The sequence below is a fragment of the Urtica dioica genome, chromosome 9 (assembly GCF_054948205.1).
Source record: "Urtica dioica subsp. dioica isolate 48M chromosome 9, U.dioica_male_clone48M_v1_H2, whole genome shotgun sequence".
Taxonomy (NCBI): Eukaryota; Viridiplantae; Streptophyta; class Magnoliopsida; order Rosales; family Urticaceae; genus Urtica; species Urtica dioica.
Window position 1 is genome coordinate 26,588,669 of NC_142764.1, and position 27,727 is coordinate 26,616,395.

Genomic DNA, 27,727 nt, shown 5'->3' on the forward strand with positions numbered 1-27,727 from the left:
CGACGTTTGCTTTGTCGTCCCGCCGCTCGTTTTCCCCCTTCTCGACGTGAAATGTTCTTCTGCTGGCGCTGAAGTTCTGCAGGCTGCGGCGTCGGAGTAGACTGACTTGGTCCGCCGGACGTCGTCTGCTGGCTAGCATCGGGAGTCCTCTGCTGGCCGTCCGTCGGAGTGTGGACACCGGGCGACGGAGTGTGGACGCCGTCCGTCAGAGTCTGCTGGCTGTGGGATGACGGAGCGTGCTGCGAACTCCGCGGAAATTTAGTAGTTTTCGGATTTTATTTTATAATTTCACGATCGATCCTACCGAAATTTCGGCAGAACCTCCCCTATAAACTTAACAACCCGGCATCAAGCCTTTAACTTTAAAACCTGCATAGAAACATCCTAAAACTAACAATAAATCCAACCTCACTGGTTCGATTATTAAAATTCATAATCCATATCAACTAACTAATTGTTTTTACATGTTTTTACATAATTTACATAAACTAACTAATTGTTTTTACATGTTTTTACATAATTTTACCTAATATAAATATTTATAACTAATTTAAATATTTATACCTAATATTAAAATTTATAACTAATTTAAATATTTGTGTAAACAAAACTAATTTAAATATTTATAAAATTTATAACAAATATATAATTCATTTATAACTAATTAATTCATTTATAATTTATAAAATTTATAAGAAATATATAATTCTATAAATATAAATTATGTAAATATAACTAATTAATTCATTTACATTTCTAACTAATTAATTCATTTACATTTCTAACTAATATATAAATAAAGTTATATATATATATAAATAACTAATATATTAATTCTATAAATAACTAATATATATATATATATATATATATAAAGTTATAAAAAAAAACAACTTACCGATGTATGTGACGGAGCGCGCGGGTTCGCGGGGAAGAGGGGAACCAGACGCGGACGGAGCGGCGGAGTAGTGGCGGCGCGGCGGAGGAGCTGCAACGGGAGAGAGAGAGGTAAGGAGAGATGCATGTGAGGAGAGAGAGAGAAGTAAGGAGAGAGAGAGAGACTTACCGGGTAGGCGTCGACGGCGTCGGCGGCACACGGCGGAGGAGGGCACGGCGACGGCGGGAGAGAGAAAAAGAGAGAGAATATCGATTTAGGTTAAAGAAAGAGAAATGGGGAAGCTGGGTCGCGATCTGGTATTTAAAGACATTTACCGACGATTTTTTCGTCGCTAGATGATTTCATTTCGTCGCTAAATGAACTTACGTTAACCAGGCATTTAGCGACGATTTCTTCGTCGCTAAATGATTTAATTTCGTCGCTAAATCATTTCGGTTTAAATAAATTAGAGGGACTTTTCCCTCTTTAAAATTCGTTAAAATTTAAAATTTGTTCGAAATTATTAGCGACGATTATATCGTCGCTAAAGAAATTCCAAATCCTTTAGCGACGATTAAATCGTCGCTAAATATATTCCCGCGAACTTAGCGACGAGACTCAAGAATTAGCGACGATAAATTCGTCGCTAATTATCTTTGCTGCCAAACTTTAATATTTTTGGCACCAAAAAATTAGCGACGATATTATCGTCGCTAAAAGGGTGATTAGCGACGATTAAGTCTTCGCTAATAGTTTCGTCGCTAAATGTGATATTTCTTGTAGTTTCAGATTCACGTACCCATTATTAAAGGCTTCCTTTGTTTGTTTTGGATCATTCGATCAATACATGAAATTCCAAAACTCATCTAAAATCTAAAGATATTTTTTTCGTACAATCATTTTTCAACTATAATAAGGTGAATGAACTTGGTTTCCTATTTGTGGTTCATTGGACGTGTATCGGATTTTATTTTAGTTTTGAAAAAGGCAGTGTAAATGCAAGTGTCAAATATACTACTCGTCAAAAAGGGAAATGCTTATGAAAGTCATAATTGTTATTATTCCAAGTGCATCAGTGAGGATTAGACTCACACGTACGTTTATCATCCCATTTATTCAAACATGGATTAGAACAATTGTGTTCCATATGAAAACCTAAAGTCAACTAGACATTAGTTTTAAAAAATGTTGCCCAAAAAGAATGAGTGGTATAATAATCTTCAAAATTTTAAGGATTAATTCCTTTTTTACCCTTGGACTCGTACCCCGATTTCATTTAACCCCCTAGACTCGAAAATGTTGCAGAACTAATCTCAGAACTTAGACACGTGTTACAAATTGTCACTTCCGTCAGTATTTGGACGTTAAGTTTAACTTTTTGATGACGTGACAATATTGTAAAGGGTATAAGAGTATTTTTTATTATTCTAAATACTTTTAATGTTTAAATATTGTTATAAGATATATTAATTGTTAAATAATTATCTATTATTCTCTCTCTCTCTCTTTTCTTCTCTGCATTTTTTGCCTTCCAATAAAATACAGCATTTTTTTAATGGCCTGGTTCGCGTTTACGATCTGGTGAAGCAAAAGCTGATAAAGAAGTACTTCTCTTGAAGCCAAAGTATTTTGTCAACTCTGCCGACTTTGAAAATTTCAATGAAAAAAATTGCAACAGGGAATAAAAGCCACTACCCAGGTTGCCTCTTTGTTCGTTGAATTTTTTTTTTTTTTTTTTTTTTTTTTTGATGAAAGATATTTTTTTGGGGTTCCTTGTGTTTTTGTGCGTGTATTTGTTTGGTTATGGGCTATAGATACAACGCAGGTCTGGGATTACTTGCTTTGGTCGTGGTCATATGGGTTTCTCACGCCGAGGTCACTCATGTCCAGCGGTGGCTTCGAGATCTCGGCCTGGTTCCTGAGGAGGACGAGCCAGAAGTCCTCGAGCGAGCCGAGGAACGAGTCGAGGAGCTTCGAGACCCACGGGAACGGCCTGGTTCCTTGCTGATTTCGCTGAAAATTTGTCAATTTTTTTTTGTTTCAAGACTCTTGTCACTGTGATACCCTATATTGTCTGCAGAAATTCCTTCGATATTTTCTGCTTCTGCTGATGTTGTGATCTTCTATTTTAGTTCCTGCTGAGGCGGGACTACAGCTGGATCGAAGCCGTCAACGGCACGGTGGAGCTCTGCGACGCGCGTGGCCCTTGGGCTGCTGGCTGGGAGGAGAGGTTCGACGCCGGCGCCGACGCCGAAGAAAAGCTTGCGGCGGCGCGGAAGAGAGTGATGGGGCTGAGTGTGGAGGACTGCGTCACTGATTACTAGGAGATGAAGAGACGCTCCGGCGGCACTTGGGAGGCTCTGGCGCCGGAGAAGGTCTGTGGGATGGGCATACACAAGAGTTTTTTTTTTATTTTTATTTTTATTTTATTATTATAAAAATAATAAAATGAAGGTATATTGATAATTGCACATATTTTAAATCTCACGTGACAAAAAATGTGACATTTTTCAAAGGTGTGAGGTTCCATCTAAAACCAAGCTTGGTAATAAGAGGAGTAACCCACAAGCCTTATAAAGAGGCCAGGATCGTAATACCCAGTCGATGTGGGACTCCTTGACACACCCCCTCACGCGCACAGGCACAGGCACGGGCAGCGTGAAGATGGGACGATCAGGTAGCCCACGACCGAAAATGGGCCCCGCTCTGATACCATTTCAAAGGTGTGGGGTTCCATCTAAAACCAAGCTTGGTAATAAGAGGAGTAACCCACAAGCCTTATAAAGAGGTCAGGATCGTAATACCCAGTCGATGTGGGACTCCTTGACAACATTTAACGTCCAAAATTAGACAGAAGTGGCAACGTGTAATAACGCCATTAGTTAAGAGTTTCTCAATGCAACATTTTCGAGTCCAGTGGGTTAAATGAAATCGGGGTACGAGTCCAGGGGATAAAAACGGAATTAATCCAAATTTTAAAATCCGTATCATAATCGGCTGTTTTATGTAACCATACTACATTTCAATATAGAAACATAAAATTTCGTATTCATGACAAACTAACAGTACATCACCACATTGACATCTACACACTTATTCGTCTTTTTTTAGCATAAATATATGCGTGAATTGAAAGGGAAAGGAGATGATTGAGCATTCTTCAAAAATAAAATAACATAAAATAAAATCAACCAATTGAAGACCTACTACGGCAACTGTTTTTCAAACTTGCTTTATCAGTTGTTTTGGACAACGTAGGCGCAATCGAAAGGTCAAACCCCGCATGTAATATAATTTATTTTTTAAAACATATGCCCATGTGGATTTGGACTTTTTGTGGCTGTATAATTATATTTCTACCTAGCTACGCATGAAAGCTTGGTCAACACCAGCACATTTTCATCATTATGTACTAAAATGGCTTACTGAATAAACAGTCCATTTCTTAAAAACTAGAAATAGAAGTCGAATTGTGATTCTTAATGATAAATCAGTGGGTTGATTGACCCATATTCAAAATTTTCAGTGTCACGGCGCCAGAGAAGCTCACCAAAAAGAGCTAATTTGAAAGAAAAAAAAAATCCGAGAAGATTAATTTCTAAATTTTCTAGTTGAAAAATATAATATTTTTTAAAAATGAGTCAAAAGTGTAAATTTTCGAATAACTAAAAATTAACAAAAAAATGTAAAAAAAAATAAAAATTGAGGGGGGCTTGAGCCCCTCCTGGCCTACTGTAGCTTCGTCCTTGCATGGCGCCTATCACAACACCTAGCTCGTCACGAACCACTACACGTAAACAGCTCGCGCCACACCGCATTGAGATTGAGCTTAAGACTTCCCTCGGAAGGACGCACAACTTGCATGCCCTCCCTATCAACTAGAGCAACGTTCACACTACATTCTTCGTCAAGTTCTCCACATATTCGGAAACATACAGGTTGTGAGGATTCCAATTCGTCCACGCTAGCACACTGAATAAACTTAACCTATCATCATATAAACTTTGATGTGTTACGAGGAAAAAAATCTGATCGAACCTCATTTCAGTCGGCTTCCCCGCCCACAGCTGAAGGCATGAAAGATCGCTAGAAGTTTCCAGAGCGATATCCCGACGATAAATATTTCTCTTTGAACACTGCCATATATGCTCTGAACACCTTGAAGCCGTCGGTCAGAAATGCCCGCATCTGAGAGTGTTCAAGCTGAAATCAATGGTGTTCGGGGCCGGATTTGCCAGACAACGACGAAGAAGAAGACTGCTTTAACGAAGACGTGGTTGCTATCGGGAAGAGCATGCCGGGCTTGAAAAGCCTCAAGTCTCGAGTCTCTCAACCTTCGTTACTGTATCAACGTCAGCTTGAAAGGAAAAGTGTGGGAAAGGTGTGTTGAGCGGGTTAAGCAGTTGCGTCTTCCTCGGGATTATGATGATGGTGATAAACATTTTGTAAGGTAAGTTTTGTAAAGAGAGTAAAATAATGGGTGAAGCGGCTATATAGCAAAATAGAACTTAAGCTTTTGCAAAATAGCCATAGTTTGTCAACTATAAGCAAACTAGCCAACTTAATCTAGGTTGGATTAAATTTAATCCCAACGAACTATAAAGACATAATGTAAGGTTTATGATGGCTGGATTAAAATTAATCGAGACAGGATTAAATTTAATGACAATCTGGAAATCGAGGATCTGAAGCATAACCGAAACATCTCCTTCTTCGGCGACGCGATTCTTGCGTCCTCGATGCTCGCGATGTTCCCGATCGCTCCAACGGCGGCGGCGGAACCGGATCGCCTTCAGGGCCCGCAACCGGCAGCAGCGGCTCTACACCAACGGCGGGGGCGGGGCCTACTGGAGCCACATGGCGTTCCAGCACCCGGCGAGCTTCGACACGCTGGCGATGGACCCGGCGACGAAGCGCGAGATCGTGGAGGACCTCGAGGCGTTCGGCGGGGCGGAAGAGTTCTACAGCCGCACGGGGCGGGCGTGGAAGCGCGGGTACCCTAAGTCTGATTCAATCCTGGATTAAAGTTTTTGAGAGATGACTATTTTACCAAACAAATGAAATTATGGCTATTTTGCAAAAGCAATAGTTTGAGATTGGCTAGTTCATAACATTTTTCCTAAAATAATTAGTAGTGACTAAAATCAGTATGATTTTTCTGACTCATTTGACTGTGATAACTTCACTCTGCCTGAATGCTGGTGATTTATTTCTATTTTAGATTTGTTTTTTTGGAGGATTACTATCCAAGTTATTTGATGGAATCATTTTGCTGGTATTTATTTTACTTTATTTCGTTTTGTTCTAAATAATACGTCCAGTATTTTTAGTTTTGGAATTATCTCCAATTAGGCAAGAGTACTTTTTTTTTTATTATTGAAGCGAACATTGTCGCAGTTGTTTGAAACTCGTTTTTATTTAAAAATAAAACGACAAAAACATGTAGGCAGAATCGTCTCGAGCCCTATGTTTTCGCTTGCGAATTGACGGTCTGAAAATTTAGGAAATCAACTATTCTTCATGGGATGGAATGGTCCCCTGCCCTAGTCTTTTTCTCTCTGCTTTATTTAGTTTTCATTCGATGTAGACACAATCATATTTATTTCTCTGGTTCCAGATTCTAAAAAAGCAACTTTATATAATTCAAAGATACGAGGTGATGATATTACAAAATTTCTGAGGAAGACTAATAATAATGATATATGAAAAACTCTGCCGCAAGCAAAGGAAGAAAATAAGGTTTTCAAAAGAATGAACATAAAAAAGAAAAAAAAAATATCAAACGGGTAAAAGGTAAATTTAAATAATAAAAAAGAAAAACTAAAAATTCTCATATGAACAAAATTAGGTGAAGAGAGTGACAACGTCTCTCCTGTAACCCCTGACGATCAAAAGTCTCGGAACATTCTCGACCAACAAATCCATGTACTCCATGTAGAAATATGCCGGGTGGCTGAGCGGCGGCGGAGGCAGGCTCACGAGCACCACCGCGGCCATCCTCGAGTACCGCAGAATCGTCGAGTTCAGCTTCAGCGTCGTGTACAGAAACTTCTCAACCTGGGCCTCGTTCACCACCACGGGCCTCCCGTCCGCCGTGAGCCCCGATCCGGGCCCGGCCCGAGACTTCATCTCCGCCATATACGCCCCGATCCGGTCCCGGGCCGCCGAGAACGCCTCCGCCGACTCGTCCGGCTGAGCCTCGGCCCGCGAGTCCCACGACTTCATGTTCACCACGATCACCTCGGCTTGCATTCTCAGGTCGTAGAGGAACTTCTTCACGTCGGCCTTGAGCGCCTCGGCGTCCACGTCCTCCTCGGCGATGCAAAAGACTTGGATCTTGCAGCTCTCGAAGCTCTCTTTCGTGAGCAAGAGCTGGGACAGTAAGAGCATCAAACCGCCGTCTCTCACGATCCAGTACAGGTCGATCGTGCCGTACTGCCTCTGGTACTCGTTCGGCCACTCGTCCAAGCCTTTGACGATCACCACCGCCTTGTTGGCGACGATGCAGTCGTTGATTATGCCCACGAACGTGGCGGGGATCTCGGTGAGATTCTCGCGGCGCCAGATCTCCGGGTACCGCATCACCACGATGTTGGGCTTCAGGTTCCCGAGGCCCATCGTCTGGACGATTCCGCGGAAGCCCTCGGACATGTTGGGAGCCACTACGATCTCCGAAACGCCTTCGCAGCGCTTGTACTCGATGTAGGCCGCGAGCTGCTTGCAGGCTTCTTTCGCGTCCTCGGCGCGCTCGTAGTAGTCTCCGTCCAGAATCGACACGAAGATCGACATCCCTCTTCCTTTTTTCTTCATGCAATTCGCAAAGTCCGCAAGTTTCGGATGGCACGGAACGTTTTCGGGAAGTCTCCCCCACGGACGGCAAAATACCAGGGGGATCGGGTACCAGTTTTTAGGGTGTACTTGGTTCGCTGCGAGAAAAAAAAAACAGCAAAAAAAGATTCAGTACATACATATATATTTTTTAAAACACCAAGGACCTGGACCTCTTGGAAATAAATCAGGGTCCACTAGACCAACATCTCATGGGATTGGTTGAAACGAAGTATATAAACTATAGACTAGAGAGCAGAAAATGTATCCCTTGGAATCATCAAGACAGTCTAGGAATTTGTGATGGTAGAAGATGGACCGAGTTTAACTGGAGATCAAGGACATGGTATATAAGAAAGTGTACGTACCTCCGAGTGATCTAAGACTCCGCAGAGCTAGCTGGAAGTAGGCACTTTTGATGCCATCGCCCCAGTCCCCGGCCTTTCCCTTGATGCTCACGTAATAGTATATTAGGCTAGCGAGAGCTAGTGCAATCACAGTGAAGGACCACGAGATCAAGAACATAATAACTGCACGAAAACCAGAAAAACCGAGTACAATCAGGCTACAAATCAGACAAAAAAAAAAAAAAAAACCAGAATCAGCCCGGACGGTAAGATGTTCCAGACTGAAAAAAATGCATGATATCTGAATCCTGTAAGAGTCTTTAAGTCTAAATTTCTTCAGGTAACTTGTTGATATAGTGTAAAATTTGACTGTGGCACATCACAAAATTTCTGAATGTCAATGTACAACCAGAAATCTTATATAACTGTGCTATTTGGAAGACGGAGTAAGACTATACAGATTCATTGGAAACTTCAAGTTTCATTGGATATAATTTTCTACACGATTCGAAACAGGAGAAAAGCAGTAAAGAGTACCTATGCAGAGTGAAGCTCCAAGAAGAGAGAGGCTCCAATGGTGAAATTTCCACCGTGGACGCCAGCTAGGAGCATCTAATAGATCCAATAGGAAGCAAGATAAGTTGACACCGGCATAACACATAAGGAAAAACATAGTAATGGTGGGTGTGATAAGATCCAGATTCCCGATTATGACACATCCGATGCACAGAAAAGCAGTAAAGAGTGTGGCAAGATAAGGTTCATTCCCTTCTGCAACTTTGAAGTAGTTGAGAACCGGTAAAATATCGTCATTTGCAATGGCCGCAAGAAGACGTGGAGCGCCTGTGAGGCTCTGAAGTGCCGCACCTAAAGTCGAGAGAATGATTCCAACGTAAATAAGTGGTGGGAAAGGCCACGCAACTCTAGCAGTAAGAAGCCTGCACAACAGCATCGACAATCATTAGGAGAAGAAAAAAAAAAGATATTTGAATAATAGACACCCAGTTACACCTATGAATTGTCTATTAGAACATACCTGTCAGTCAAAAGCTTCTCCCTAGTTGATAAGGCACCGAATAATAAAACAGAGACCAAATACAACACAGTTGTTGTAAGAGTTGCAGAAAGTGTTCCAATGGGAATCGAACGCTGAGTGTCTTTCAACGACGCAGATCGATTTGAACCTGCCATGATCCCAGTTACAGCGGGGAAGAAGAGACCGACCATTGCACTGGAAATTATGTACAGCATAATTAGAAAGCATGTAAATTCCAAAAGCAAGGGGAAAGAAAGTGTATATTGATGGGGAATACTTGTGAGAATAAATATTTCAACTACATGTGCAAAATTTGATGAATGATTGAAAACAATGTTTGAAAATTTTCGTTGGCTAAGGCAATATTTCGTTAAAACAGAAACTTCCATAAAATTGAATCATTAAAATTACTTCAAATCAATCTTTCAAACCTTGTTAACACCAAAAAACAAAACAAAAGATTAAAAAACAAAATATATATCTGATGTCCTTCCCAAATAAATTTTCAATATAAGGAATTAAATCAACAAGTGGGTTTTAATTTCAGCAGCACCATCACTTAAATATTCTGAGATCCCAGCACTCCATATTTTCGTATTCTATGAAAAAATCAAGACATTTCTTCTCAAATTCATAAATTCTTACATTGTCTATGATAGTAGACAGAACCATTCTCAACCAATGTATAAAAAAATTAGATTAGCAATAAACTAATAATCAGTCGGAAAAGCTTTACTTGAAGTTCCATGATACGTCTCCTTCAGGATCAGGAATTCCAGCATTATTAGTATTCTGATATTCTGGACTCCAATTGTTTTTAAACGACTCCAGACTCAACCCCGTAACTCCAACTGCACCGAACATTTTTATCAAATTAATTTACATATATGAATAGTTTATACAAGGCTGAAAAGTGATATAGAAAACAACAGGTGTTACCCGAGAAAAATGTCATCGACTATATTTGACTAAAAGATATATAAATAATCATAAAAAGAGTACTGCTAACCCTACTCAAAGAAAGAAAAATAATTTCAAATTTGTCACCTGTAGGATCATCCTTTTTTGCCACGAAAATTCCAATAAATATGCAGAATAGTGATACTAGGACAGGTATGAGGAAAGCAGGAGCAACTCGGTTGATCATTTTAACACCACCAAACACAATAAAGCAAAGGACGATGGTCACAACAATCCCATAAATTTGCAGGTCATGTGAACTTGTACTTTGTATTGGCTCTGGAACTACTGTGCCATTCACTCTGGTGATAGTCTCTGCAATAAGGAGCATGAGAAACAAAAATGAATTAATATGAAACATCTGAAACTTAAACCATGTTTACTTTTGAGTATAAGACAGAAAGGATGTGCTCATTTTGCAGTAATAAACATACAAGAAAAGAGATACTAATCCACTGCCCCCGTGAGTCTGTGACAGGTCTACATTTGATGCAGAGCACATGATGAAAATATGCTGTTCTCTTTATGATAGATTTGTGATTACCTCTAAAAATTCCAGCGGCAGGGACAGCTTTCAAAAATGTTTCTACAGCTCCCAAAACATAGCTGAAACCAGATGCAAATGAAAGGATAACGCTTAGACCGTTAAAGATGGCTTTTGAATTAAAATAATTCATAAATGACCTCATGGAAATCTGTCATAATTGAAGGTCAGGACAACTAAAAGTGGAACACTTACAGGGATCCGGCAACTGCATTCCCAAGGAAGAAACAGAGTCCAATGCTAACTCCAACTTCTGGACCAAGAGCACGACCAATAAGATAATATGGTCCACCACCCTAGAATTGAAGTAAACGAAAGAAGTCTGTAAACAATTTGTAATTCTATACCAAAAAATGCCACAAGAAAAAAAAAACTGATTGACTAGCCAATAATCTCTTTAAACAAATTTATTTTTTCCCAATTAAATAAGCAAAAAATAGATTCTTTGTCACATAATTTTAAACCCTGCTTTGTGCGGTAATGAGTAGTTTTTTTTTCCTATATGGGAGGAGGAAGTAAAGAACAATTGAAAGTCCAAGAGGGGTGAAATAATTTGTTTCCTATAATTGGATGGAACTTAATCTACTCTCATACCTTCATAGCACCATTAGTTGCAATAGCGCTTAGTGAGATTCCAGTCAAAAAGGTACATAATCCACAAAACGCTACCAATAATAGAGATTCCCATATGCCAGCCATACCAACAATCCTGCAGTTTCATAGAGAAGGGGAAGAAAACAACAGCAACATTTAAAGCATGTGAGAGCAATGTTTAAAGATGTATTAAGTGAATTCAAAAAATATATTGGCTATGGGGAATATAATCTGGGACCGTGCACCTATACACGCATCTCAGCATTCGGCCTTACCACTAGACTAATCCCTTGGGCTTCAGAAGTTATAATATATGATTTCTGACAACAGTTGCCAAAGAAAGAGAAAACAGGAGATAAGAGCGTTACCAAGAAAATCGGATGAAGTAGATGATTCCCATTATGTTTTGCAAGCAAGGAACAAATACACCCATCAGCGTACCCGATTTTACATCGGAAGACTGCATAAGAGATGCACATGAGCTGACATGCATATGGGTAAAGAATCCCGCAAAAGGCTAACTGATTATTTAATAAAAGTCTCTAACCATTAGACACCGTGTACAAAGTAAACATAATAATTCTGTCAACTATTATAATACACACAGATAATAAAGTTGGTGCTCCTTAAAACATTACAGTAACCAGCTATGACTTCCTAAACAACATCACGGAAGGCCATACCACTAAAGAGTACGGCTTACCTTGGGCCGCCCAAGAGTGATAACAATGTTTTCACCATCTCTAGGACTCGAAGGTTCATCTAGGTGCTCTTCAGTCATACTGAAATAACATGCAGGTAATAAAACCCTCTGGTGAAAAAATTGGGATTATGAACTACAAATACCAATGGAAAATTAACAATGAAAAACATACCTCTTAAGACCAAGAATGTTAACAAGAGAATCAAAACCAAACAACTCCAGTTTGGATTCCCTTTGGGGTGCATCGGCTTCCTCATTTTCATCGGAGTGTGCATTTTCCTGTGACCCAACTTTTATACTGCTGGAACAAGATACTAACAAATGTTTGAAACGAACCCAACAAAAAATTACTTTTCAATCTTCCCATGTTTTGACATCATTAAATCCAGTTTCCGCATACTAGTACTGAGTGCATAATTATCGCATTTGTAATTTTTCAAACGAAAAAGGATCCTATAAATTCCACTTTGCAACTCATTTTCGGATATCTACATGAATCTAGCAGAAAGAACATCTAAAAAACTAAATCCAGATCGTGAGCTTACTTTAAAATTCAATAAAGCCACACGAATCGTTCCTTAACTCTCTCATCCTTTAATGACGATAAATTTCGTCGTAACCGTCGACAATTCTAAACACAACTTAACATTCCTACACATAGGCAATTCAATCCCGTTTCTTTTTCCCACTAAAATTGAAAAAAATAAAGAAACTGCACTCGAAGACCTAAGACCATAGACACACAATCCAAGTCCAAAACAAAGAAAGCGCAAGGTCGAACGAAACCAACATACTTGGGCGGAGGTCTGGGAACAGGCATGGAAGACGAAGAAGATGGAGATCCCGAGCGATCCATTGAAGACATCTCGAGCACAGCGCTGTCATTGTCGACGACTGGGCGGTACTTCCGACCGATCTTCACCGGAATACTATTTTCTTCTTGGCCGCTTTCTAAATCGCCATTGTCCATTTCTCTTAGCCTGCTTGGATCCGATTTTCCGAGAGAAAATTCAGAATCCAAGCGACTAGATCCAAAGCACGGAGAGATTGAATCTTGAGCAAAAGATTGTGAACAAATTAAAACTAATTAATTTAGTATTTTTTTTTATCAAATTGATACAAATTAGTTAAGGAATTAACAAAGCGAGTGGCTTCTTGAACTAAAACTAGAAATTTAGAAGCGAAATCTGAAGAAGAAACTTAGAAAGTAGAACGAAAGAAGAAGTGATATGAGAGTATTGTATTTGAGAGTCCCTTTGAAATATTGTGCTACGCATCACGCGCGTTTATTTATTTACTATTAATTATTTTTTTCGGGCTAATAAATTTAAATTAAATCCAAAAAGGATATACAGGTTTCCCTTTCTCTTCCGGTTGCTATTTATTTATTTTCCTCTTTAGGGGTTGTTTTATAAAATGAGAAAACGTGTAACGAGTAATGACTAATTGAGGTTTATTTTGAACTGCAATAGAAATTAGGACTGTTGAACATTTACAGGTCAAGGTCGTATGATAAATAATTAATAATGCATGAAACATGTATTAGACTAGTCCATCTTGATATTTAGACTCTTTCAATCAAAGAAGCAGTCGTATAATTTATTCTCCTTTTGGCGGTTATGATGTATCGCTAGAATATAAGAAGAAATTTATAATAATGCTTAGTTTTTCTAAAATAAAATTATAACTAAATAAGCCACTTTAAACTTGTAATTGGCCAACTGTGACAAACAGAAGAAGTCTCATGGACGCGCATGCAATACAACTGCAGATTCGTCTCTGCTGGTAATTTTTTAGATTCGTTTCGAAGTTTATGAGATCAATCGTTGTATATGTTTGTAAAGAAAATTGAAGTTATGGATTTGTGTTTGATTTGTGTATCCGTGAATTGTTTGCAGTGGTTAGATTCAACAAGAAGATAGGACCTAACTCGTCCAAAAAGCATTTCGATGAGGGAACGACGAAGTTTCTTTACATTTTAACGAGACTTTGTTTTTTGGTAATGCATTTTTTTTGTCAAATTAGTTTCGGAGATTTGTGTGATAAATTGTTTGGATACAATGGTGTTTTAATTGAACATAAATTATGCCACGCTGGTTTATTTGTGTTTTTGTTAGAATCATTATTGTGTAGTGCTAAATTGTTGGGTTAACCGTTAACATATTAACGATTATTTACGACTATCAACAACTAATATATATTTATCCAAAAAAAAAACAACTAATATATAAACTGTTCTTTCTTTTCCATTATCTTCAATCAAATTTGGTTACTATTAATAACTGTAAAAAAAACAGCTAATATGCATTGCGAATGCACAACACACGATTAAAAAATGATGATTGAAAGAAAAATTGAAAGATCAAAGTGGCTAGATTCAAATAAAAGAAAAAATTGTAACATCATCTTCTTATTCTACATAATGGTCGATAAAATAAACATAATAGTTGACTATAATTTTAATTAAAGGTAATCATTTGGCTAGTTACAATATTTTTTTCAAGAAATTAAGACCTAAACTCGTAAAAGATTAAGATTAGAATTGATTTATGGTCAAATGTGTAAACTCACTAACAATGGAATGCGAACATACAGATTATAACTAGAGGATCCCATAACAAATGTGTAAAAACTTAATGAATTCCACGAGAAAAGACTTACCATTACATGTACGACTAAATCTTGAGTATAAAAACCTGAAAGATGGCAATGCATTCTTTAGAACATAAAACCACAAATGAAATGGGAGTCCAAAACCATAAAATAAATCATAAAAACATTCACAAAGTTGGGTAAACAACAATTTCTACAATTAAAAACTTAAGAACATAAAATAAACTAAGACAAACTTCACCGTACTCAAAGTCTCAAACCATAAACATTCAACTCACATAACCCACAAACACTATATAAAACCTCAGTTGGCCAACGTTAGAAGAGGCCTAGATGGCAACGCTGACACCTTCGTCCACTAGAACAACGAGGAAGAGGCCAAGGTCGAACCCGTTTCTATGCACTTTTTTTTTCAGTGCCGAGACTCTTCCTCTTGTGACGATGAAGAGATTGAAGCTTAATTGTTGTAGAACAGCCGACGAGGCCGTGGAGGACCAACAAGGCTTAAAAAGATCGGATAGGAGAGGAAAAAAGAGAATAGGGTTTTCATGGAGAGCACGAAAGAAGATTTCAATCCTTTCCTCTCGGTCGGGCGCCACTAGAGGAGAGCAACAATAAAAAGTTATAATTTTTTTTATGTGAAGAAGAAAAGGCTTGTCACTACAAACAAATTATGCCTTATTTTTTTTTTTTTTTTGAGGCATATTATTTTGACAAATTATCTTTAGTAATTGTTCAAACTTCAAATTAAATTATAGGAAGTAATTTCATAAAAATTGTAATTCCATAACTATCAATAGTACATTTACTCATTTTCTTTTGTTGTTTTCAATTCATCTAAACTTAAAAACTTTCATATTTTCTATGTTTTGTATCTTTTTTGTTAATTCATTTTCTCTGTTGTATTTCAGAGCTCGGTCGAGTTCATAAATGATTGTTTGGTCAGAAATCAATGAAAAGCAAATTGTACCAAAATTGGTATTTTATAATTTCAAGAATTAGTCTATAAGGAATTACTATATTTATAATCGATATCTTGTCTCTATAATAGTTTGGCACAAATCTGGGACTAGTTTTAGTTATGGGCTAGGTTTGTTTTTGGAAAAAAAAAAAAAAAAAACATATGGAAATATTTCTATTTCCCTATAGCTAATATTGTTCTATGACGAAGACATCACAAAAAATTGTAAGGGTCGAGGCTGGGCATATGTCCCCTTTGAAATTTTAAAATTTATAATATTTTTTCTCTCAGAATAAACCAAATTAATAAGACCTTTTTATAATATGCCCCTCCTTTAGCTTTTATTTTATTTTTGCCCCTTGATGTGAAATTCTGGCTCCTCCATTATTTACAACATTTAGTAAGAAAAACATCGAGTTTAGCATTATTATGTTCAGTTTTTTTTCTTTTTCTTTTTTTAAATTTCAAGTAGAGGAGATGAGCAAAGCGCAAAGAGAGGTCCAACCAGGGCTAGCCCAATGATTGTCGAGGCCTTAAGCGAAACATTAAAATGAGGCCTTATAAAAATAAATAAATATAAAATTCAAAAGTAATAGTATCAATTTTTTAACAACATTTTTTAATATTATCTTCTTAACTTAAAAGAAAAAAAAAAAGAGAAAATGTCTATTAAGATCTTTGTGAGCACGGGCCTTCAAAATTTAAGATCTTCTATTAAGATCTTCTTAAAACATTAATAAATAAAACTCTATGAATCAAAATTTACCTTAAATTTTAAGTCTTTGATGAAACTCATGTCACTCATTGAGAAGGTGCAACGTGCAGCAAGAAAAAAAGAAAGAAGCTAATTTTGTGTGTGCTTGTGTAATGCCAAGAGAAGAGGAAAAGGCTGGTTTGTTTCAGCAAGAAAAAAAAAAAAAAAAAAAAAAAAAAAAAAAAAAAAAAGCTGACTGTCTTTGTGTGTGTAAGGGCCAAAAGAAGAGGAAAAGGCTGGTTTGTTTCGGCAAGAAAAAAAAAAACAAAAAAGCTGTCTTTGTGTCAGGCCTGCTTTATGTGAGGCTGGTTTGTTTCAGCAAGAAAAAAAAAATAAAAAAGCTGTCTTTGTGTGTGTAACGGCCAAAAGAAGATGAATGGGCCAAAAAAATCTTTTATTTCATTATTTTAAAAGATCAATTTTGGGCTTTATTTTTTCTTAATTTTTTTGAGCCTTAAGCCTAGGCTTACTTGGCTTATCATATGGGCCGGCCCTGGGTCCAACGAGAACTTGGTAAATGGATGAGATTTGTGTTAGTGAGGATTTTCAACCAACAAATGCTCATCGAAAAATCGCCGGCTTGCTCTTCTATCGTTGAATTGGTTGACCCTGACGTGTTCCTCAATCTTCTAGTGCAAAAAGTTTAACCTTTGACTCGGATAGGACGACGTGAATCGAATCCCAAAATCAAGGGATCATATATATTGAAGAATATGTTCGGAGATGATGACGAGACTTTCGACCCCATACTTCGGAAACAACACAATGCTCCACAACGATCCTCGTCATATTTTTTTTCACAAACCCTGCCACGACCGATGCCATTTTTATCCTTTTATTAGCTTAAATAGGACCAGAATGCCAACTTATCATACTGGAGGACTATCTATCAAAAGTAAATTAATTGTAGGGATCAAAACGACACTAGAGTATCTCTTAAATATCTCCTCCACGACTATTGGTTACTGTTATAGTACGTAAAGATTCCCGTACCTTTGGAGCCGATAAAGATTCCCAGAGAAGAAGAGGAATTGAAGCCATGGAAGAGTGTCGAGTGAGTCCAAACCCTAAGAACACACCTAATTCGTCCCTCCCTCTCACATGCTTTGACATTCCATGGCTTCTCTTCCCTCCTTCAAACCCTCTCTTCTTCTACAGACTCCCACCGGGAGTGTCGCCGGAGTTCGTGATCCGCCGCCTGAAAGACTCTCTCTCCGTCGCACTCTCCCACTTCCGCCACCTCGCCGCCACCCTCCACCTCCCTCCTCCGCCGTCGCGCCCCTCATTCCTCTCCGCCGCCCACGACTCCGTCTCCTTCTCCGTCTCCCGCTCCGACGACTTCCACTCCCTCGTCTCCCGCTCCCGCACCTCCGCCGCGTCGGAGCTCAAGAACCTCGTCCCGGATCTGGACGCGACGGCCGCGATGGCCGTGCGAGTCACGCTGTTCGGCCGCGACGACCAACACCAAGAAGGATTCTGCCTCGGCATTGCGCTCCGCCACGTGGCGGCCGACTTGAGGACCTTCAACAACTTCATGCGCCTCTGGTGTAATCCCGATCCCGATTCCGTTTCTTCTCCTCCGTGCTGTTACGATAGGACGGTGATGGTGGATTCTCAAGCTCTCCACGCTCTCTTCCTCAGTCAGTACCGGGAGATCATGATAATGAAGAATAGGAAGAAAAAGAAGAAACAAGACACGTCAGCGTTAGTGAGAGCGAGCTTCGTCGTGAGTCGAGAAGACTCCGACCGAATCAAGAGCTGGATAGAGACGCCGGAGAATCACCACCACCACCACCACCGACGCAGCCTCTACTTGTCTCCGTACGTCGTCACGTGCGCGCTGATCTGGACGAGTCTGGTCAAGGTCAAAGTCAAGGTCAAGGTCAACTCCTCCTACTCGCACGACCTCGATGACGACGAGGAGCGCGTGAGGTACTTCGGGTACTTCGCGGGCGGGATTCCGCGCGTGGGATTCAGCGTCCCGGAGGGGTACGTGGGGAACTGCCTGGGCTTCGTCCGCACGCGCCTCCGGACCTCCGAGCTGGTGGGGCCACGTGGACTGGAGGCGGCGGCGGAGGCGATCGGGGAGTCGATCAGGAAGGTGAACCGGGAGGGGATTCTGAGTGGGGCCCAGAGGTGGATGACGGAGCTGGAGGAGATGGTCGGGTCGGAGCGCCACGTCATGGTGGTCGGGTCTCCGAAGGTGGATCTGTACTCGAGGGATTTCGGGTGGGGAAAACCGGCAAAGGTGGAGGACGTCGAGATCGAGGAGACAGGAGCGGTGTCGCTCGCCGAGGCCGGAGACGGGAAAGGCGGGATCGAGGTCGGAATCTTTCTCCCCAAAACTCAGATGGAGGACTTTGCTGCTTTCTTTAAGGAGGCTATTATTACGATTTAGTTAAGTATAGCTTTGTTAATTAGTTAGTTAAATAAGCTTCTAGGAGCTTTGTAACGGTGATGTATTGGGTTTGTTCAGTCGGATTTGGGGAGAGAAAGAGAGAGAAAGTGAGAAATTGACAGTGAAAGAGATGAAGTGTGAGAGAGAGGGGATACATTTGAACTAAATGTATTTTTGTCCGAAATTGGTACAAAAGTCCAATTTTGGATATTTCTTAATTAGTGGATCTGATTGATATATTTTCATTACTTTAGGGTCTAGAAAATGAAATTATCCGTGATCCGTCCTTTGTAATAGCTAGTATATATCGAGAGAACATTTTCTCTCTCTTTCATCGTCTCTTTTTTCGACACACATTTTGTAATATGGTATTAGAGCAGTGACTCTTTCTTCTTCTTCTTCTTCTTCTTCTTCTTCTTCTTCTTCTTCTTCTTCTTCTTCTTCTTCTTCTTCTTCTTCTTCTTCTTCTTCTGTACTTTCTTCTAAATGATACAAATTGGGTTCACTCAATCATCTAACGATCACTCCATGTACGTTGATGATATAATCATAGCTAGTAATGATCAAGATGGAAGTCAACTCCCTGAAGATTACTTTGAGTGATAAGTTCAAGATGAGAGATTTAGGTCCGTTGAAGTATTTCTTGGAACTTGAGATAGCTTGATCTTCTAAAGGGATATCTTTGTGCCAAAAAAAATATGCCCTTGAAATACTCGTTGATTCAGGTCATTTGGCAAATAAAGCACAATCAGAAACTATGGGTCTTAATATGAAATTGTCTAAAGAAGATGGAGAGGAAATCAACGATCCTCTACAATGTCGAAGATTGTAGGAAGATTGTTGTATCTCACTTTATGCTCCTCAAACTACGCATCTTCAAGCTGCTTTCAAAGTGCTGCAATATGTCAAGAACACACTAGGTCAGGGTTTGTTTTTTCGTTCTGACTCAGTCTTGGAATTGAAGGCGTTTGTTGATTCAGATTGGGCAGGATGTCAAGACACGCGGGAATCTATTTATGGTTTCTGTGTTTTCCTAGGATCTTCACTGGTATCTTGGAAATCGAAGAAACAATCTACTGTATCCAGATCTTCAGTGAAGGCAGAGTATATGGCAATGGCGAGTGTGACATGCGAGTTAGCTTGGTTGAAATCCTTGCTGCTTGACTTTCAGATTGATCACGAGTCTTCAGCCTTACTGTTTTGTGATAATCAATCAGCTTTACACATCGCTGCAAATCCCGTCTTTCACGAGAAAACAAAGCACATCAAAATCGATTGCCATATTGTGCGTGAAAAGATTCAAAATGGGCTGATCAAGACTCTCCACGTTAAGTCTGTTCATCAACTAGCCGACATCTTCACAAAGCCTTTGCATCCGACTCGGTTCAAGACTCTCTTGAGCTAGATGAACATTCATGATATATTCGCTCCATCTTGAGGAGGAGTAATAAGATTAATTAACTATAGCTTTATTAATTAGTTAATTTAATAAGCTTCTCGAAGCCAATGTATATATATCTGTCATTTGTAATAGCTAGTATATACTATATAGTATTGAATGGGTATGATGGAAACGTATAAGAGAACATTTTCTTTCTCTTTCATCATCTCTTTTCTCTCTTTTCTCTATACACATTTTGTAATACAGGCTAAATCATCTCTCCGTTTCTAAATCTCATCTTGTTTTGTTTATGCTCTACTTAATGCATGGTTTTTTATCTTTCATAAAAGCAAAGCTAACATGTGGAACAGTCTACAGAGAATGCTTTTAACAATATAGAAATAAAAACTGTCGCTTTTTAGTTCTTAAAATTCTTTTAAAGACACGTTTTGTTTTTTGACCAAATGTGATGTGGCAATGGACTATATTCTACGTCAAAAATTAATGGTGGGCTGTCGAGAAAACGATATCAGAGTGAAATACGACAACCACTTGGCCATTATCAGCATTGGAGAGAGAGAGAATAAATTATGACAGCATTTTTTTTCTTGTTTTTTAGACGTGATTCTATACTACTTTCATGATTTGTTCTTTGAAAAATAAAAAAATGTAACATTCCCTATATATTTTACTGATTATTAGGTCTGTTGATTTTCTCGGGAAACAGTACGAAAAAACACGACACTAAGGAAGCAAACGACAGCAAGTAAGAATTGCAGAGAGCCCCACAATGAAAAGGGGAAACGAAAAGAGAGACCTAATTTTTTAACAGAAACCAGATTCCAAGGGCATGGTGAAATTGAAAATAGTTATCTTTGGATGAAGAAGAGCGAGATAAAAAGAGACCTAATTTTTTTGATACAATTACAATGAGAGCAGATTACACAATGGCTACACATCAGAATCAGATACGGTCATAATAATCTAAAAAATAAGATACAAAGCACAACTTAGTAAAAGAAACGAGTTCATCACTCAAAACGACAGACTGACTGGCCTAAAATAAAAATGAAAAAACAAACAAACTAGCTTCATTCACAGATTGACAGAAAACAAAAGAAGAGAAATCAATTTAATAAACAAATCAAAAGGCAAGCTCTGGTCTTTTCATCATCCGGAAGAGGAGTCTCTCTTGTGTTTCCCGCGTCGTTCCTTCAACTTCTCGACCTTCTGGCTCTGGTTGCTCACCGACCCTTCTTGCGCGCTGCACATCTGAGACTTGATCCTGAACCCAAACTTCTTCGACACGCTCCCCCACGCGCCGCCACCTGTCCCGGAGCCGGATTTTCCGGCGCCGCCGCCGCGGCCGAGCTTCTGGATCTCCTGCCTCATGGTGGAGCACTCCTTCTCGAGCTCGGAGACCCTCATCCTCATGTTGTCCATCCCGACCTTGAGCACCTGGTTCTCCCTCACCGCGGTGGCCCAGCCTCCTCCTCCTCCTCCTCCGGCGGTCTCGGGGGCGGCGGGGCCCACGGCGGGGAGCTGGCGGGACCCGTCGAGGTTGTCGGAGACGAGGAAGCAGCCGGCGATGGAGGTGCGGAGCTGGAGCTGCTCGAAGAAGAGGACTTGGACGACGATGCGCAGCGGGAGCCGCTCGTTCTGGGCCGCGTGCGTGCACGCCTCCACCGACAGCTTCTGGCAATCCATCACCCGGCATATCTGCTCTCTCTCCGACTCCACCAACCACGGGTGCGACTGCCAACACAAAAAAATGAAAATAAAAAATCAATTTATGAGTCTAAATCTAAATAGGGATAAAAAAATATTGGAAATATTGTACAAAAATGGTAATTTGAAACTCATTAATTAGCAAAATATTTCAACTTTTCAACAAAGTAATCAAATTTACGTTTTCATAAATTTTTTGGCAATTATTATAAGCAATTTATCACTCTAAAAAAAAATTAATCTTGGGGTAAAAAAAAAATTGAAACCAGATTACTGCACATTTTGGTTATTTCACTAAACTAAGACAACTATTTTGCAAATTCATAACATTAAATTGACTATTTAACTACATCACCCAAAAAATATTTATGAAGTTAATGAGGCTAATTTCCCTAATAAAAGGCTTCGTCCGACTTATCCCACGAGCCTAGTGGCCCCAAGTTTTTTAGTCTATTAGGGGGATTTACCCACGTACTATATTAGCCCTTACCACACAAATCCCCGAGGTAACCAAAGGCAATTTTTTTTCTTTTTATGTAAATGTGGTGTCCGGGACAAACCCAACTAAATCCACGAGATCTTGGCATTATCGACCAGGAGACTAGCCTAGTGGTCCTAATAGTTGCGTTCAAGGGGAATTGAACCGGGGACTGATAAGGTCCAAGATTTTTTTAAAAATTTTAATTGTATGTGTCCTTGTATAAGACATTAATATTTTTCGAGGCCCTATCATAAAAGGCAATTATTATACATCATTTTCCCCCAACGAAGAACTTCCAAACATCAATTCAAGTATTATTTTCGAAAACGACGCATTTGAATATAGCTTTCAGACGGGTCCGTTCTCTTGGAATCAAAATGCGATTGGTTACCTTGAGGAAGATATCGATGGCGCGGTAGAGGCTGTCGTCGAGAGGCCTGGCATACTCGGGCACGGCGGCGGCGAGCTCCTGGAACTTAGCGGGCTTCAGGTTGACGTCGGGGGCGACCTCGGCGAGGTACCCGTCGATGAGCTTGGCCACCATCGTGATGGGCGTCAGAGACGACGGCGAACCCATGAGCTGGCCGTCGTCGAGCGAGCACGGCGACGAGGACGAGCCGACGAGCTGGTCCACGGCGAGGAAGTGGGCCAGGATCCTCTGCACGCACTCCACGTTGTAGAGCGTCTCCATCGTGTTCGAGAAGTTCGGCATCAAGAGGTCCTCCAGAGTCGCCTGGTCGAGCTGAGCCCCGATCCTCCTCTCGAGGCTCGAAACGCTCGACGGGTCGGCCTTCAAAATCATCGCCGTCCGAAGCAAGCCGAAGAGGAATTTCGTCGGGACGAGCCCTTTCTGCGCCGGAAGCAACCGGTCGAACTCCTCGAGCAAGAGCCTCTGTTCCTCCTCCGGCAACGCCGGTCCGGAGGCGGCGCCGCCGCCGCCGCCGCTTCGCCGGTTCAGCCCGGGTAAGTACTTCTTCGCGTACGAAGCGATCGAACCCGCGATGATCTCCTGCCTGGTCCCGCGGGACTCCATGGCCGAGATCAGCCTCTTGTAGAGAGGGAAGCTGAGAGCCGAGACGTCCTCGTACCACCAGTCCAGCGTCGTGTTCTTCGGGCGGGCCCCGGTGCTGATCCCGTTCCAGAGCAAGCTTCCGCCAGGGCTCTGCATCGGTCCGCCGTGCTCTCTCATGGGCCAACCGAAGAGGTTCGGGTCCGTCGAGGCCTTCGCGGCCAAGGCCTCGACGCACCGCCTCGTGATCCCGAGCTCCTCGGCCCAGGGGAGATTGTCGTCGCACGTCTGGAGCGCTTTCAGAGAGTCCTTCCATTTTCGGAGGACGACTCCGGCGATGAAGCTCTCGGCCTGGGCCGCGAGGTTTCCGTCCCCGTGCTCCTCGGTCATCTCGAGAATCTCCGCGGCGCAGCGGAGGTACACCGCGTTCGACGCCGTGAGCTCGAGCTTCACGCCGTAGCAGAACCGAGCCACGAGTTCGAAGGTTTTCGCACCGCCGGGGATCTCGGGGAGCCTTACCACGCACCCTTCAGCTTCTGATTCCGCTTCTTCGGGCGCCTCGGCTATCAGCTTTTCCATCACGCCACTCCGCGAGAGCAACGGGAACTGCAACAAAATCGCAAAAAAGAAAAATGATAACCCAAAACTACGATACAGAGAATTTGTTCCTACTTTCATGTGCTATTAGAGCTCAATTAGCATAGAATAAAAAATAACATGAAAAAGCAAAAAAGAACTAGCCTTGTGGAGATGAAATGACATATCTTCAACCTCGACAGTAACATCGCTGGGAAGCCCTGTGGTACAGAACCTGTCATAGTTACGAGGTGAACATAGTTCAGTGATTAATTCACAGCTAATAATATAGGGTGAGAAATTTTGACACAAAGTAAAGGTCCGAAAAATAGTTTCGTTACAGAAGAAATGGTTAATTCTTCAGCCGAAGATTAACAATGTATTCCTTACACTAGTACAGGACAGAAAAAAAAAAAAAGAAAAAAAGATCTCTACTTCAATCTGATAGTGAATAAAGATCTGGTTTTCCTTTTTGTTCACAAGGACAGTTTAAAAAACAAAACCCTCAAAAATTACTTTCAATCTTGCAATACTAAATAATTCACTTGAAGTAGAACATAACAAGCCAAACCAGAATTACCAAAGGAAAATGTATATCCAGTTTTCTCAGCTGGAATAACAAACAAAACTTCATAATTGATTGAAAATTAAAGAAACTGCAACATAAATATGAATACTAAGTAAGTTCTCCGCAAAAAGAGCAAAATCAAAAGGGAAAAGTAAAATTACCAGGCCTGTCCCTTCCTATGGAAAGCATCGCTCTTTGATCCCAATTTCACGCAAGCCATATTGCTCGGAAGCCAAGCTTTTGGTTTAACACGAGACTAAGAAAGAAGAAAATCTGAAACACCGTATCTCTAATTCAGCTTAAATCAAATAGTTCGAAAACAAGGCTCTCAAGTCAAAGTCAAATGAACGAAGACGAAGAGACAAATTTCACAGCTAAAATTAGAAACCCAGCTTTTTTTTTTCCTTCTTCTCGAAGAACCAGAAAACTAAAACTTCAACAGAAGAAAGAAACAATGTAGCTCTTTTTTTTCTGATCTGAAACAGAAACCTGCTCTCAACAACGCACGCAAAATACACTAATTCCGAATTGAAGAAAAAAAGAAACTGCCCTCAAAAAACCCACTCCATTAACTCAATTAACAACCAAGATCGGCGAAACCGAACTTTTCCGATTCAGACAAACAATTTAGGTCAACCCCTCCAAAAGAAAAAGAAGAAGAAAAAAATATAACCAACTGTTCACTCTATTTCATTCTCAGCTCAGTTCTTCTCTCAATACTCCCAAAAAAAAAAAAAAAAACCCATCATGAAAAAGATTCCCAAAAAAAAATTCAACAATAATAAAAGTCACAAGGAACCAAAACCGGTTATATTGTACCCATCAGAGCTATAGAAGATAAAAATAAAAATAAAAATAAAAGTACTAACCGGTCACTGTGCTTGTCATAATTGTGTCCCTAAAAGCCATTTTCGTAATATGAGACCAAAAAAAGAACGCCTTGAAAACCTAAACTAATTCTTCGTTTTGTGGGGTCTTTGGCTTAAAACTCACTCATTTGCTTTTCCTAATTTTTTTTAATCTATACTTAAGTCTTTTTTTTTTTTTTTTTGCTAAGAGAATCTTTAGAGTCTAGTCTAATCTAAATAAATCATTTTAAGTTTTTGTATTTATTATAAGCCTACGTATAATATTCTTATTTCCTATTACTATCTTTACTGTTTTTGGTTATTTTAGGAATTTAATGACAAAGATATGTGTTTCTTCGTACAGCTAAGGCCATGTGGGTGCGTTACTTTGGGGACCATATAATACTAATTATTGTAAATAAACATTAGTATATGTTAAGGCAAAACAAAAAATTGACATTCTCAATTTTTTTGTTCTCTCTCTCAGAATTTGACATTCCCAGTTATTGTCAAATCAAAATAGGCTCTCTCGCTTTTTCTTTTTCTTTTTTTATTGGGGTTGAGCTAAAATAAAATATCTTAAGAAATTGAAATTGAATAGTTTTATTTAAAAAACTATTGACTGAACTTACTGTCTCACGCTGAAGTGGGGACCAAAATAAACTGCATGTGCATTGATTGATAAATGTTAATTTTCATGGGCCTGTAGGAGGAGTAGGGTAAAAACATGATGGAAAATTTAATTCGGACAACGATCAGTGAAAATTTTGGGAATGTTACCTTTTTTTTTTTGCATGCGCATCATTTTTTTAATTTTTCTTTATGCGTCCTCGTGAAATTTATCATTATGAGTATACCTCAAATAGCTAGGTTGCGTGGTGCTAGTACTTTTGATCTTGATTTTCTGACGTATTCTTAGTATGTCGTCCAAAAGTTGTAGATTAGTAGTTTTTGGGTGGTGCTAGCATGTGGAATTTGAACAAAATACAGAAATTGTCGTTTTTCATCTAAAATTTAGTGGGTAGTTACTGGTTACTTTTTGCCAAATAAGAATTGGTGTCTATTTTGACATCTTGAAATTAGGATTATATACCTCTTTTCTATATTCTATAGAAAATTGACCAAAAAAAATAATAAAAATAACCTATTTTCCACAAAGATTTGGTGAAATTTTTGGTTCTGAAAGTTAATAAAAAAAAAAATTCAAAATGTGACTTGCATTAGAGGATTCGTCTCGTCACCTACATTGATTTCAATTTCAATTTTAGATTTTTGCATTCTATTGGGAGCTTTTAAGATAACGTATTTGTTTCATATAAACACTCTCGCATTGAGTTACATTTATATTTAAATTTAAGTATCAATTTGTACGTTGGTCACCTAATGTCTTATTTTTGGGCCAGATCGGACATCTCAAAGAGGGTCGAATTGAGCCGCCTCATATAAACGTTGGATCGGATCGACTAGTCCTAGGGGTAGTAATCTCAAGGCGTTGCTCAATCCTTTAATTAAAAAAAACAAAAACAAAAACAAATGTTACTTAAAAAAAAAAATTTATGTAATAATATATGTTTTATAAATTATCATGACTAGGAGTGTTTTCAATAATTATTCGGATTCCTACAAAACTCTAAAAAAAAGACAGATATATGAGTGTTTAGTGACAAACATGCCACTAAATACAATTTATAGTAAATGTAATAATATATATATATATATATATATATATATATATATGTGTGTGTGTGTGTGTGTGATAATATATGTTTTAAAGATATATTTGTTAGGTTTTTAATATTAGTTAAACATATAATATTTTGTTTATAGTATACAAAGATGTTTCTTATTACTTGTGTTCATCGACAAAAATGTCAAGTATAATATTAGGCATAACCAACTCCACCCAAAAGACATACTCATCAAACCGGAGAGCCATCTTAATCCACGAGCCGATATATCACATAAGAGAAAGTATATTGCTCATACAAAACACCGTGAGGGAAAATCTCATCGATGGTGATACATCCGCCAATGTGGACGATCTAGAATAGAGCATCGACACCACCTTCAGACAGTCTTATTGGACACCACCTTCCGAAGACCCACCTTCGCCGCTTGACAAAGCCCCATTGTGACGACCCTCACTTTCAGCAGTCTATGCACTCTAAACATGAAGGACCAGTTAATCCAAAAAAGATTTTCGGATCAGGAAGATGATATGATAAGCGCGTTATAAATGTGTTTGTTTATACTCTCGAAAGTGAAAAGAAGTTAGTTCGAGAGCATTTTCATGTGTTTTGGAGTGTTTTTCTTAATTTCAGAGTTTGGAGTTTCAAAAAAATGACAAATAGAGAATTCGAGGACGACGGGGCAATCACAAGGAGTTCAGAACATTTTTCGGATCTCGATTCCGACACCCGGAGCTCAAGATAGGTGGTTCAAGGTGAATCGGACCTTCGAGGCAACGCACAAACTTACAGAGTCTTGTGCGTTTGCCCTGTGTGGTCCCTGTGCGGCGCAC

At 39.6% G+C, this 27,727-nt stretch overlaps 4 protein-coding genes across 6 annotated transcripts; 2 read left to right on the forward strand and 2 right to left on the reverse strand.

Moving 5' to 3' along the window:
- The first annotated feature begins 2,423 nt into the window (after positions 1-2,423).
- LOC149386318 (uncharacterized) lies at positions 2,424-3,342 on the forward strand. The gene is made up of 3 exons (XM_089627215.1): positions 2,424-2,576; positions 2,703-2,873; positions 3,010-3,342. The coding sequence occupies exons 2-3, from the start codon at positions 2,760-2,762 to the stop codon at positions 3,199-3,201; spliced, it is 306 nt and encodes a 101-aa protein (XP_089483341.1). The 5' UTR covers positions 2,424-2,576; positions 2,703-2,759; the 3' UTR covers positions 3,202-3,342.
- A 3,158-nt stretch (positions 3,343-6,500) lies between these two features.
- Positions 6,501-13,146, reverse strand: CCC1 (cation-chloride co-transporter 1). 3 transcript variants are annotated; one of them, XM_089625739.1, is made up of 13 exons: positions 12,684-13,146; positions 12,062-12,187; positions 11,890-11,968; positions 11,555-11,646; positions 11,187-11,301; positions 10,788-10,888; positions 10,593-10,654; positions 10,136-10,363; positions 9,825-9,939; positions 9,089-9,283; positions 8,590-8,990; positions 8,074-8,235; positions 6,501-7,803 (listed from the first exon to the last, which is right to left on the reverse strand). In XM_089625739.1, exons 1-13 carry the CDS (start codon positions 12,857-12,859, stop codon positions 6,722-6,724), a joined length of 2,934 nt encoding a protein of 977 aa, XP_089481865.1. In that variant the 5' UTR covers positions 12,860-13,146; the 3' UTR covers positions 6,501-6,721. The 3 variants fall into 3 exon arrangements, with proteins under 3 accessions (XP_089481865.1, XP_089481864.1, XP_089481866.1); XM_089625738.1 differs by having other exon boundaries at positions 12,062-12,190; XM_089625740.1 differs by having other exon boundaries at positions 12,062-12,203.
- A 4,047-nt stretch (positions 13,147-17,193) lies between these two features.
- LOC149386320 (anthocyanidin 3-O-glucoside 6''-O-acyltransferase-like) lies at positions 17,194-18,677 on the forward strand. Its single transcript, XM_089626799.1, has one exon. The coding sequence runs from the start codon at positions 17,257-17,259 to the stop codon at positions 18,613-18,615; it is 1,359 nt and encodes a 452-aa protein (XP_089482925.1). The 5' UTR covers positions 17,194-17,256; the 3' UTR covers positions 18,616-18,677.
- Positions 18,678-20,889: 2,212 nt separating this feature from the next.
- Positions 20,890-25,173, reverse strand: LOC149386321 (Phototropic-responsive NPH3 family protein). The gene is made up of 4 exons (XM_089625814.1): positions 24,520-25,173; positions 23,956-24,025; positions 22,597-23,820; positions 20,890-21,751 (listed from the first exon to the last, which is right to left on the reverse strand). The coding sequence occupies exons 1-4, from the start codon at positions 24,576-24,578 to the stop codon at positions 21,167-21,169; spliced, it is 1,938 nt and encodes a 645-aa protein (XP_089481940.1). The 5' UTR covers positions 24,579-25,173; the 3' UTR covers positions 20,890-21,166.
- Positions 25,174-27,727: the final 2,554 nt, after the last annotated feature.